The sequence below is a fragment of the Neovison vison genome, chromosome 2 (genome assembly GCF_020171115.1).
Source record: "Neovison vison isolate M4711 chromosome 2, ASM_NN_V1, whole genome shotgun sequence".
Lineage (NCBI taxonomy): Eukaryota > Metazoa > Chordata > Mammalia > Carnivora > Mustelidae > Neogale > Neogale vison.
The window spans coordinates 21001033-21013878 of record NC_058092.1 but is presented as its reverse complement, the minus strand read 5'-3'; the positions used below and the strand labels follow the sequence as shown (position 1 = coordinate 21013878).

General features: G+C 45.2%; 1 protein-coding gene across 3 annotated transcripts in view; it reads left to right on the top strand.

Annotated features, from left to right (window-relative positions):
- Window positions 1-12846, top strand: part of PTAFR (platelet activating factor receptor) — a 43612-nt gene that overhangs the window by 29333 nt on the left and 1433 nt on the right. For 2 of the 3 annotated variants that reach the window (XM_044237568.1, XM_044237567.1), the window contains one exon: window positions 8597-11838. In XM_044237568.1, coding sequence (XP_044093503.1) covers window positions 8636-9670 — 1035 coding nt within the window. In that variant the 5' untranslated portion in view covers window positions 8597-8635 and the 3' untranslated portion in view covers window positions 9671-11838. Of the gene's footprint in view, window positions 1-8596; window positions 11839-12846 lie in introns of those variants that run through there. The other variant, XR_006383132.1, reaches the window with a different exon arrangement.

The window sequence follows — 12846 nt, the reverse complement described above, 5'->3', positions numbered from 1 at the left end:
CAGATCACAAGTAGGCGGAGAGGCAGGCAGAGAAAGAGGAAGAAGCAGGCTCCCCACTGAGCAGGGAGCCCGATGTGGGCTCAATCCCAGAACCCTGGGATCATGACCTGAGCCCAAGGCAGAGGCTTAACCCACTGAGCCACCCAGGTGCCCCATAAATGGTATTTATCTTGGTCACTGAGGTTTTCAGTGTCCCCTTACATTTTGCTCTTATGTGAGCTCCTCTACAAACCCCCAGTACTGGTCCTGATGGGAAGCCTTTCTCAACAGGCCTGGACAGGCATGGCACAGGGGACAGGGCCCAAGCAGATGTCCTGGGTTGAATCCTCTGGCTGTAGAAAGACTCTTTCCAGTGGAGAGTTGCCCACACCCCACTAAGCTGGAGCCTGAACCCAAGAGGAAGGGATTTACTTAGGGGTAGCGTTGGATGGTGAGGATGGGAAAGGGTGTGACTTCCTCAAACACCCAGAGTGAACACCACGCACTGCCCAGCTGTGGACTGCCTCCCCGCCCTTCTGAGGTCCCAGGGAGAGGATCCCCCAAGGCATTGAAGGTCCAAGGGGGGAAAGAAACAAGGCCAGTCCCAGAGAAATGGGCACTTCGGGCTCAAAGGAAAGATGAGGGGGCTGAGATTATGCAGCGATGATTTTATTTATTTATTTATTTTTAATGTAAGTTTTCAGTTTTAATTCCAGTATAGTTAGAACCCAGTGTTATATCAGTGTCCGGTGTACAATCTAGTGATTCAACAACTCTACTTTATTCAGTGTTCATCGTGGTAAGTGCACTCTTAATCCCCAACACCTGTTTCGCCCATCCCCCACGCCCCCCTCTGGTAATCACCAGCGTGGGCTCTATAGCTGAGAATCTTTTTTGGTTTCTTTCTCTCTCTTTCTCTCTTTTTCTTTCTTCTTGTGGAGCAGAGACTTTAAAATCTTCTGGTCTCAGCACCTCTTTAAAAATTACTGAGGACCTCAGAGAGCTTTTGTTTACATGGGATATATCTATCAGTATTTTCTTTTTTTAAAAGATTTTATTTATTTATTTGAGAGAGAGCGACAGAGATAGCAACAGAGATAGCGAGAGAGAGCACGAACCAGGAGGAGAGGGAGAAGCAGGGCTGGATCGCAGGACCCTGGGATCATGACCGAAGCCAAAGGCAGACACTTAACCCACTCAGCCACCCAGGTGCCCCCCTGGGTGAATTTTCATATTCAAAATTCAAACTAAAACTCTTGAAACATTGTTTAAAATACAAAACCCAGGGGCCCCACATTTGGGCTCCCTGCTTAGCGGGGAGCCTGCATCCCCCCTCTCTCTGCCTGCCTCTCTGCCTACTTGTGATCTCTCTCTGTGTCAAATAAATAAACAAAATCTTTTTTTTAAAGCAGCATTTTTTAAAAAGATTTTATTTATTTATTTGACAGAGATCACAAGTAGGCAGAGAGGCAGGCAGAGAGTGAGAGAGGGAAGCAGGCTCCCCGCGGAGCAGAGAGCCCGATGTGGGGCTTGATCCCAGGACCCTGGGATCATGACCTGAGCTGAAGGCAGAGGCTTAACCCACTGAGCCACCCTGGCACCCCCAAATAAATAAAATCTTAAAAAAAAATACAAAACCCAGTAATAAGCTCATTCCATGTTAACACAAATGACATTATTAGCAAAAAATTAGCTAACAATTTCAAAACATAAATAATTTAGAGTGGCCTTGATTTAGATTTGGTTGCAAATCTGTCTAATGATGGGATTAATACAAGACAGCTAGATCTCATGTCTGCTTCTGCATTCCATTTATCCTGGTATGTTGTTTGATTGGAGTACATGAAGATCTGCCTTTACACAGAGGCGTAATTATAGTGGGAGGGATATTTTACTGTCTTTTTCAGATATTAATGATGTTCTTCTTTGATACTGCATCAAAGCTCCACAACGGTATTTCTAAAAAAGCCAGTTGCAATGTGGAACCTCAGCCATACCAGGGAACCTTCTGTAATCTGGTGTGCAGTCATGTTTTGATCTGTCTTGCCCTTTGATTCTTTTACCCATGCATGATTTTGAAACTGACCTTCCTCATTTGGAAAATACCAGTTCACTAAGTTAAGCAGAATTTCCAAACACGGACCTTTCACTGAAGGATTTTTTTCATTAGTATCACCACCTATCTCATCCAAAAATTCTTTAAGGATTGGGAAGCTGTCAAACTCACACAGGCAGATACAGCTTTTCCGAAGATGCTAATTTTCTCCAAAGTTCAAATTTTATCATTGGTGACGAATATGTTGTTTGTTTTCCTTGAGGCGATGGGCTCCCTTGGTTCATATCTGAGCAAACATGATACCCAAGTTTGGAAAACCATAGTGGGCCAGTCATTTTTTTTCAAGTGATAGTGATGATCTATAAAAAAGTTCAACTTACAACTCAGTTGCTCAAGGGCTTTTCCTGGAGACAACCACTGACTTCAGTGTGAAGAAGCATTTCCCATTTTGACACCCAGAATATTAAAAAGATGTGCACTCAAGATTGAATAAAATTAATAATTCCCGGGGCACCTGGGTGGCTCAGTGGGTTAAAGCCTCTGCCTTCAGCTCAGGGTCCTGGGATCGAGCCCCTCATCAGGCTCTCTGCTCAGTGGGGAGCCTTCTTCCCCCTCTCTTTCTTCCTGCCTCTCTGCCTATTTGTTGTCTTGGACTGTCAAATAAATAAATAAAATCTTTATAAAAAAATTAATAATTCCCTTGCTTTATCAAGGCAATTGAATTTTTTTCCCACTGAGTAGTGCCTGGCTGTGAGAAATACAGCTTATTCCCATTTGGTGCCGCTGCCTTGATTTGTGCTAAGGAGCCAGAGATTTTCTTCACCCCGTACCATCAGCGCAAATGTCAACACAGTCAAAAGGGGAAATAATGTTTTGGTATTATTGCGATAACAGTTTTTTTTTTTTTTTAAGATTTTATTTATTTATTTGACAGAGAGAGACACAGTGAGAGAAGGAAGACAAGCAGGGGGAGGGGAGAGAGAGAAGCAGGCTTCCTGCCCACCAGGGAGCCCAATGAGGGGTTTGATCCCAGGACCCTGAGATCATGACCTGAGCCAAAGGCAGATGATTAACCCATTGAGCCGCCCAGGTGTCCCTATGACAATACTTTTGACCTCATGGATTCTCTGAAAGTTCCAGAGATATTCCTTTCTCCTCCCTCATTTCTGTGGACCACCCTTTGAGAAGTATCATTCTAGAGCCTTGGGATCACATGGCAGGACCTCGTTTAGGAACAGAAAAGATCCCAGCCGAGTAGAAGTTAGCAATTTCACTGCTGCGGAAGCAGCATAAAACGATGTAATTCACAATGTGACTTGAGGCTGAGTTTTTTGTTTTGAAAGGAATCACAATTACTTATCGGAATAATGAAACCTACCTACATTTATTTAATTTAGCATACACCACACTAAATGGGGCAAAGCACAAAAGTGTTCTCAGTCATCAAAATTCCAGTTAGAAAAAAAAAAAAATTCCAGTTAGAGCCAGTTGGTTCTTTCTTCTTCTTTTTTTTTTAATTGAAGTATAATTGATATACAATGTTCTATTTGTTTTGTACAACATAGTGATTTGACAACTGTGTTACGCGGTGCTTACCACAGGTGTAGCTACCATCGGTCACCCTATGATGCCATTCTAGTCCCATGGGCTGTATTCCATATGCTTCGCCTTTCATCCCTGTGACTTGTTCATTCCATGGCTGGAAGCCTGTACCCCCGCCTTTGCCCATTTTGCCCATCCCCACACCTCCCACCCCTCTGGCAACCATGGCTCATTCCCTTTATTTATGGGTCTGTTTCTGCTTTTAGAGCCAGGTAGTTCTTTAAGCTCACCTGTAAGAATCTAGAGGCTTCTTCCAGTGTTTCCTCTGCTCCAGAGCTCCCAAAGAGATCCTTGGCACCGAGGGCTCTCACCCACTCCATTACTGGTTCATGGTGCTGGGAAGAGTGCTGAATAGAGAGACAAGGCCCTTGTTCTCCTGGGGCTCACAGTCACGTGGGAGAGTGTTATGAACCACACAAACACGAATAGGATCACGACTGGGCTAGGATTTACAGAGAAGTACAGGGAGCTTTGAGGCAGGACTGGACCTGGCTTGGTGAGGGCCTCTCTGAAGAACTGACATTCAGGTAAGGGTTGAAGCACAGCTAGAATGGCCGGGTAGAAATGGGGTGTGGTTAGGAAAGAGGGTTCAAAGTGTAGGCATGGGTGTAAGCTTGCAGGCAGAGGCAGGAAAGGTCTGAGCATGTTTGAAGACCCACCTGGGAGCTCCATTTTGACTGGACCCTGGTGGGAAGATAGCAGGAGATGAGGACGGAATGGCAGTAGAGGTCAGGGCCAGGACCTCCAGCGCGGTCCTTTTCTCAGTTTCCACACCCTGCTCTGCTCCTTCCTGCCTCTGTCTTGGAGCCAAGCAGATGCCTCTGCCTGGAACATTCTTCCTCTCTCAGGTCTCCAAGGAAATGTCGCCGCTTTTCTAAGTATATTTTTTTTGTGTTCTCCAGATCAGCACCCCCTTTTATTTGTCCAGCAACTCTTGTTTGCTTACATCCTTTTTGTCCATCTGCCCTATGAGACAGTCAGTTCCCCGAGCGCTGGCCGGTGCGGTCACGTTCACCCCATAGCCCGTGTGGGCAGGCCATGCAATTGGTGCTCAGAAATGTTTGTTGGTAGAATGTGTGAAGGAACAAACACACACAGGGCTGGGTTTGGGATCCTGGCTCCATCCTTTAACAGCTGTGTGACCTTGAACAATCATCAAACACCTGATATGGTTTCCTATTCTGTAAAATGGGGTTTTACTTCCTATATCAGAGGGCTTTCATGAGACCAGAATGAGGTAGTGCTCAGGGAGCACCTGGGTCCGAAGGAGCGTTTTAGTCCTAATGCTGTTCTCTTTTCACTGTTCTGGGACATATGATGAGCCTTGGGTCTTGCTTAACCCCGTCTGGGTCTCCTGCCCTCCCATTCCCCCAACCCCTGCCAGCTGCAACACAAAATTCAGAGCAGCTTCTAGCTTCCTGTGCTGGCAACAGAGTGGGAGGAACAAGAGAGGAGGGAGCCACTGGTTTTGATGGAAAGTGCGTAGTGGCGAGGATGCTGTTGAAACAGACCAGACTGTGGGTAGTGGGCGCAGGCGCACACATGAGCGGGGGCGGTGGGGGAGGAGCAGAGGGAGAGATAGAATCCCAAGCAGACTCCACACCCCATGCACAGCTTGATTCAGGACTTGATCTCATGACCCTGAGATCATGACCTGAGCCGAAATCAAGCTGGACACTTAACCGACTGAGCCACCCAGGTGCCCCTTTAATATACTTTTGTAAAGGCTTTTTGTTTTGAAATAACTTTAGGCTTCCAGAAAAGCTGCAAAATCGTACAAAGAGTGCATGTGTGCCCTTCGCTCCACATTCCCTAATGTTAACAATTTACAAAACCATAATACAATGATCAAAACCAGGAAATGAACATTGATATTATTTTAATTATAGACCTTATTGGAACTTTACCAGTTTTTCCACTAATGATCTTTTTTTTTGTTCTTGGAGCCAATCCAGGATCCCACATTGTATTTAGCTGTCATACATTTCCTTAATATCCTCTGATCTATGGCAGTTCCTCAGTCTTTCCTTATTGCTCATGACCTTGACATTTTTGATCAGTCATTTTGTATAATGTCTCACAATTTGGGTCTGTCTGATGTTTTCTTGTGACTAAATTGAGATTATGCACTTCTGGCAAGAAAACTGCGGAAATGATGTTATAGCCTTTTCAGTGCATCATATCAAGGGTACCTGAGCTGGGTGTATGTCTTACTCTTCATGAGTGCACCTTAGTCATTTGATTTGATTAGACAACACTACTCAGTTTCTCCACTGTATACTTTTCTTCATCTTCTTCTTTTCTTTTTTTAAAAGATTTTTTTTTAAAGATTCTATTTATTTATTTGTCAGAGAGAGAGAGAGAAAGAGAGCGCACAAACAGGGGGAGCAGGAGGCAGAGGGAGAAGCAGGCTCCCTGCCAAGCAGGGAAAGATGCCCAACCAACTGAGCCACCTAGGCATCCCTAAAAGATTTTTTAAAAAGATTTTTTAAAAAAGATTTTTTTTATTATTTGACAGAGACAGACACAGCGAGAGAGGGAACAGAAGCAGGGGGAGTGGGAGAGGTAAAAGCTGACTTCCCGCTAAGCAGGGAGCATGATGCGAGGCTTGATCCCAGGACTCCGGGATCATGACTGGAGCCGAAGCCAGACACTTAACGACTCAGCCACCCAGGTGCCCCAAAAGATTTTATTTTTAAGTAATCTCTACACCCAACATGGGGCTCAAACTTACAACCTCGAGATCAAGAGTTGCACGCTCCACCAAATGAGCCAGCCAGGCGCCCCTATATTTTTCTTTTCATTAAATTCTTTCTTTTAATTGTTAAAGCAACAAATGCTTCCAAAAAGTTCAAAGGAAGCATGAAATAGGTAAACTTCCCTCCAAGCCCATCTCACCGTCCCAAAGGTTACTTATCACCGTCTGCTCTTAAAGCTATAGCCTTCTTGATCACTTTCTAGATGTCATATATATGCATATTTATTTTATTTTTATTTTATATTTATATTCATTTATTTTATATTTATTTATATATAATATATATTTATATTTATTTTATTTATGTAAATTTTTAAAATTTTGTTTTACTTAACAATATTATCCAGGGAAAACTTTCCATGTTAGTACAATCACATATAACTCATTCTTTCTAAAAAAACAAAAACAAAAAAGCCAACTCATTCTTTCTAATGACTGGCTAGTATTTCATCTTTGGGTTACCCTAATGTAATGTTCTGTATTTTTGAGATTTTATATGAACACGTAAATAATAATAAATTTACTTAAAATAATAATAATAATATAATATTGCATAAATTAAATTAAATAGAATATTTATTTTACATATTATGTTTTTATGCATATAATAAATATATTTATTAAAGGAAATAAAATATTTTATAAAAAACCATAACATTTATTTATTTATTTAAAAGTTTATTTATTTATTTTTTTGACAGGCAGAAATGACAAGTAGGCAGAGAGGCAGGCAGAGAGAGAGAGGGAGGCAGGCTCCCTGCCGAGCAGAGAGCCCAGTTTGGGGCTTGATCCCAGGACCCTGGGATCCCAGAGTCCAGCCGAAGGCAGAGGCTTTAACCCACTGAGCCATGCAGGTGCCCCTAAAATAACATAATATTTATTATTTTAAGAATATTCTACTCCTAATGTGGGGCTTTAACCCACTGACCCTGAGATCAAAAGTCACATGCTCTAATAACTAAGCCAGCCAGGCACCCCCATAAATTATTTTTTAAAAATTTTTAAAGATTTTATTTATTTGTCAGAGAGAGCATGAGCAGGGGGTGTGGCAGGCAGAGGGAGAAGCAGGCTCCCTGCCAAGCAAGGAGCCCAATGTGGAACTTCATCCCAGGACCCTGGGATTGTAACTTGAGCTGAAGGCAGACGCTTAACTGACTGAGCCACTCAGGCATCCCTCCCCACATAAATTTTTTTTTCAAGATTTTATTTATTCATTTGACAGACAGAGATCACAAGTAGGCAGAGAGGCAGGCAGAGAGAGAGGAAGGGAAGCAGGCTCCCTGCTGAGCAGAGAGCCCAATTCGGGGCTCCATCCCAGGACCCTGAGATCATGACCTGAGCTGAAGGCAGAGGCTTTAACCCACTGAGCCACCCAGGCACCCCCATAAATTATTTTTTAATATAGAACATCTACCATCAAAATTTACATTTCAGGGGCAGCTGGCTGGCTCAGTGGGTTAAGCCGCTGCCTTTGGCTCAGGTCATGATCTCAGGGTCCTGGGATCGAGCCCCACATCGGGCTGTCTGCTCTGCAGGGAGCCTGCTTCCCCCTCTCTCTCTGCCTGCCTATCTGCCTACTTGTGATCTCTCTCTCTGTCAAATAAATAAATAAAATCTTTTAAAAAATTTACATTTCAAATTTCATCAACAGAAAAACATTTAAGTTGTTAGAAAAGTAAAAATTAAGTTAAGAATTAAAAAAATATTTTAATATAAATTTTCATATATTCTATCATCAGGAATAGATTATTGAAAACCTTACGTGAAAATAAGTTACTAAATGGAAATGTAATTTTAAAAAGGAGCAAGAGAAAGGAAACTGAATTGCCATTGATTCCATTGAATCTCAGATGCCATTCATTTTAAAAACACACCATTTTTTAAAAAAAGATTTTATTTATTTATTTGACAGATAGAGATCACAAGTAGGCAGAGAGAAAGAGGAGGAAGCAGGCTCCCTGCCGAGCTTGGAGCCCGATGCGGGGCTCAATCCCAGGACCCTGGGATCATGACCTGCCAAAGGCAGAGGCTTTAACCCACTGAACCACCCAAGTGCCCCACACCATTGTTTTATGTAGAAAAAAATTCTGCTAATTAATTGGATGATACTGCCAAAATGTGCAAAATGAGTCTTAGGATTGATTAAATAAGACAGGCCCTTTTGACCCTTCATTAAACAGAATTCCTGTGTGGTCTTCCAGGTACAGGCAGGATTCTAGGACCGGCTGCTCCTTCCAGCCATGGCGATGGGGGAAAATAATTCATCTCGCGTGGACTCTGAGTTCCGATATACCCTCTTCCCGATTGTTTACAGCATCATCTTTGTGCTGGGGTTCATGGCCAACAGCTATGTGCTGTGGGTCTTCGCCTGCCTGTACCCTTCCAAGAAATTCAATGAGATAAAGATCTTCATGGTGAACCTCACCATGGCTGACCTGCTCTTTTTGGTCACCCTGCCCCTGTGGATCATCTACTACCACAACCAGGGCAACTGGATTCTCCCCAAATTCCTGTGCAACCTGGCTGGCTGCTTTTTCTTCATCAACACCTATTGCTCCGTGGCCTTCCTGGCTGTCATCACTTACAACCGTTTCCAGGCAGTGACCCGGCCTATCAGGACAGCTCAGGCCACCACCCGCAAGCGTGGTTTCTCCGTGTCCCTGGTCATCTGGGTGGCCATCGTGGCGGCGGCGTCCTACTTCTTCGTCCTGGACTCCACCAATGTGGTGCCTGACAAGACTGGTGCAGGCAATGTCACACGCTGCTTTGAACATTACGAGAAGGGCAGTGTGCCCGTCCTCATCATCCATGTGTTCCTCGTGTTCAGCTTCTTCCTCGTCTTCCTCCTCATCTTCTTCTGCAACCTGGTCATCATCCGCAGGCTGCTCAGGCAGCCGGCGCAGCTGCAGCAAAACGCGGAGGTCAAGCGCCGCGCTCTGTGGATGGTCTGCACGGTCCTGGCCGTGTTCATCATCTGCTTCGTGCCCCACCACATCGTGCAGCTGCCCTGGACGCTGGCTGAGCTGGGCTTCCAGAACAACAGCTTCCACCAGGCGATCAACGATGTCCACCAGGTCACCCTCTGCCTTCTTAGCACCAACTGTGTCTTGGACCCCATCATCTACTGTTTCCTCACCAAAAAGTTCCGCAAGCACCTCTCTGAGAAGTTCTACAGCATGCGCAGCAGCCGGAAGTGCTCCCGGGCCACCTCGGAGACTGGCACGGAAGTGATCATGCCGCTCAACCACCTCCCTGTCCCTTCCCTCAAAAAGTAGTCGCTGACTGTTGGGGCCAGGCCCAGAGCCTTCTCCTCTGCGGACATCGGGGGACTGACCTGGGGGATGAAGGGGTCTCTGTTGTGGCCTGGGTACAAGTGGCCCCTTCAGTATGGAGGCTACCTCACCAAGGGGAGGGGGATGATGGCGGGGCCAGATTGCGGGGAAATCCAGGACTTGAATGTGCCCCCTTCCGCCACATCGGGGCACACGTAGCATAACCTTGGCTTGCGTCCTCATCCTGAATACCCGAGTCTGAGAGCTCTCCAGGGAATGGCAGGGCCGCAGGCAGACCTTGGGGGCAGATTCTGAGCCACCCTGTTCACCCTCCCAAGGCAGCCGCCCTGAGTCAGTTCAGTATAGACTGAAGTTTAGGGCAACTACTACCTTTGCTACTATAAAGGCAGAGAAGGGGATTTTGGGGAAAGGGATCCTCCCCTGGTTGTCTGGTGGTATCTCCAGGGAAGACTTTTGAGCTAGGATAGTGCCATCTTGTCTCCATTCAGAGGCACAAGATATTTGTGACACGTGACTCAGTGGAACCTTTTCCCACTCATCCAACAGCCTGTCCTGAATGGTGCCAGAGAAGGTAAGACATTCACAGGTCAAAAGGTAGGAGAGGGAGGTTGTCTCAGAAGGCAAATGTGTCTCTCTCCACAGGTCTTGCCTCAGGCTTTATTCATCAGCTCTGGGGGAGTGGGAGAGGCATGGTTGCATCCATCTGTCTCAACAGTGGATCCTGATGAATTACCTCCTGCAGGGCAGGTCCCTGCTCAAGGGGCAGAGACCCCTTGAAGCCAGATTGGGGTCTTCGGCAGCTCCACACTGCTCAGTGTTTCCATGAGAAAGTGCACCTGGGAGGAGAAGCAACTGTGTGGGCGGGGCCTCCAGAGTGGGAGGAGCCTGTCAGGTCTCACCTACCACTTAGCTTTCTGGGGCAGGGAGGTGGTCTGGCGGTGGAGGAGCCCTCCTAATTTAGCTTCTACAAGGTGAGAAGAGCAGTTATAGTCCCAAGGGCCAGCAGGCACTTTGAATTTTGAGTGCAGAAGAGAGGTCTCTCTTCTCTTGAAGACCTCTAGATGCCTTTTTGTCATTTTTGGCAAATATATCCAGATGAGCTTTCCCTCACACCCTGAGAACCTGCAGTGTGAATCTGGTAGCCACAGACCCTCCTTGCTCGGAGAAGCCTTCCCTGGTTTCCGGAGCCCCATAGTTCTTCTGAAACATCGTCCTTCCTTCCAGCCACGTCTCCGAAAAGTGAGATCCTTGTTTCCTATTTTTCCTATCTACCGGGCTGATTTTGACAAATGCTTCCCCATGGGCCAGTAACCTGCTTGGGTCTGGGATTGTAGCTGAGGCTGAACTCAGCCGATGGTGACTAGGTGGAGATTGCAGCAGGATCGAGCTTTGGTGTCACACGGACCCAAGTTCAAGTCTTGGCTTTGTCACTTCCACCCAAGGGATTGTGAGCTGAATTTCCTACCTCATAGGGTTGTTAGGTGCCATGAAAACTAAGGCAGATACCTCTTGTCATGGTGATTGCTTGTCCCAGATTCTCCCTTTTTCTGAGAACGCATTCCCCTTTATCCTCTGACAGGAGCTGAATGGATGAGATGTGGCTCTTCTTGGGCCAGTCAAGTTCTCTGTCTCAGGAATAAGAAGTCAGGCTCAGAGGTGCTGTTTTAGGCTCTTTAGGTCACTAACCTTAAGACGTTCAAGTCTGGAGCTGTGACTGTCTGTGCCTGTGTTTACATGTGTGTGTCCATCTCTGTGTATGAGGGAGGGTGGATGACCTGCTCAGAGAGAAGATGGAAATGTGAAGAGCCAAGCAGAGACCAGAGGGAGACCAGAAGCCTGGAGAATGGAGGGCAGGTGCTTCTGGGGCCTGCCATCCTTTTCTTCCAGGCCAGACCCTCTCAAAGCCCAACATCTGCATTCCTTCCTTTGGGTCCTGTGAGATTCCCTCGTCGGGATGCATCCTATTATTTTGCTTAAGCCTGTTTGAGTGACTATCTATGACTTGCATCCCATCTCTGAATAAGATGAATGTTTAGATACTAAAGCACCATGTTTCTTGCATTTTAGTCATTTATGTACATACCTCCATACATGATTTTTCAATATCCATGTGCCATCTGTATGTTTTCTTAATAAATATTTTCTCTAAATTGAGTCACTTTTTATCTATTTACCCAAATGTCCATTAACTGGTGAATGGATAATGAAGAAATGGTGTGTGTATATATATGGTGGAATATTACTCAGCCATCAAAAAGGATGAAATCTTGCCATTTGCAATGAGGCAGATGGAGCTAGAGGTTATTATGTTAAGTAAAATAAGTCTGAGAAAGACAAATACCATATAGTTTTACTCTTATGTGGAATTTAAGAAACAAAACAGGTGAACATATGGGAGGAGAAAAGAAAAAGAGGGAAACAAACCATAAACGACTCCTAAGGACAGAAAACAAACTAAGGGTTGATGTGGGGAGGTGGTTGGGCAAGGGCTAGATTGGTGATTGGATATTAAGACGGGAACATGTAGGGACGCCTGGGTGGCTCAGTTGGTTAAGCAGCTGCCTTCGGTTCAGGTCATGGTCCCAGGGTCCTGGGATCGAGTCCCACATCGGGCTCCTTGCTCCTGCTTCCCCCTCTGCCTCTGCCTGCCATTCTGTCTGCCTGTGCTCGGTCTCTTTCCCTCTCTCTCTCTGATAAATAAATAAAATCTTTAAAAAAAAAAAAAAAGACGGGAACATGTAATGATGAGCACTGGGTGTTATGTAAGTGATGAATCATGGAATTCTACTCCAGAAACCAATAGTACACTGTATGTTAACTAAATAGAATTTAAATAAAAAGTTGAAAAAAAACTTTATTTAAAAGGAGGCTTTATAACTAAATTAAAAATGAAAACCAGTGGCACCTGCCACACATAGAAAATAAACATAAAAATAAAATACAACTATTTTTTTTTAAAGATATTATTTATTTATTTTGCGAGAGAGAGAGAGAGAGAGCATGTGTGCTCATGTGCCTGGGGGCGCATGAGCTGGGGGATGGGCAGAGGAGAGCATCTCTAGCAGACTACAGGCTGAGTGTGGATCCCCACTTGGGGCTTGATTCCAAGACTCTGAGATCGTGACTTGAATGAAAACCAAAAGTCAGACGCTTAACTG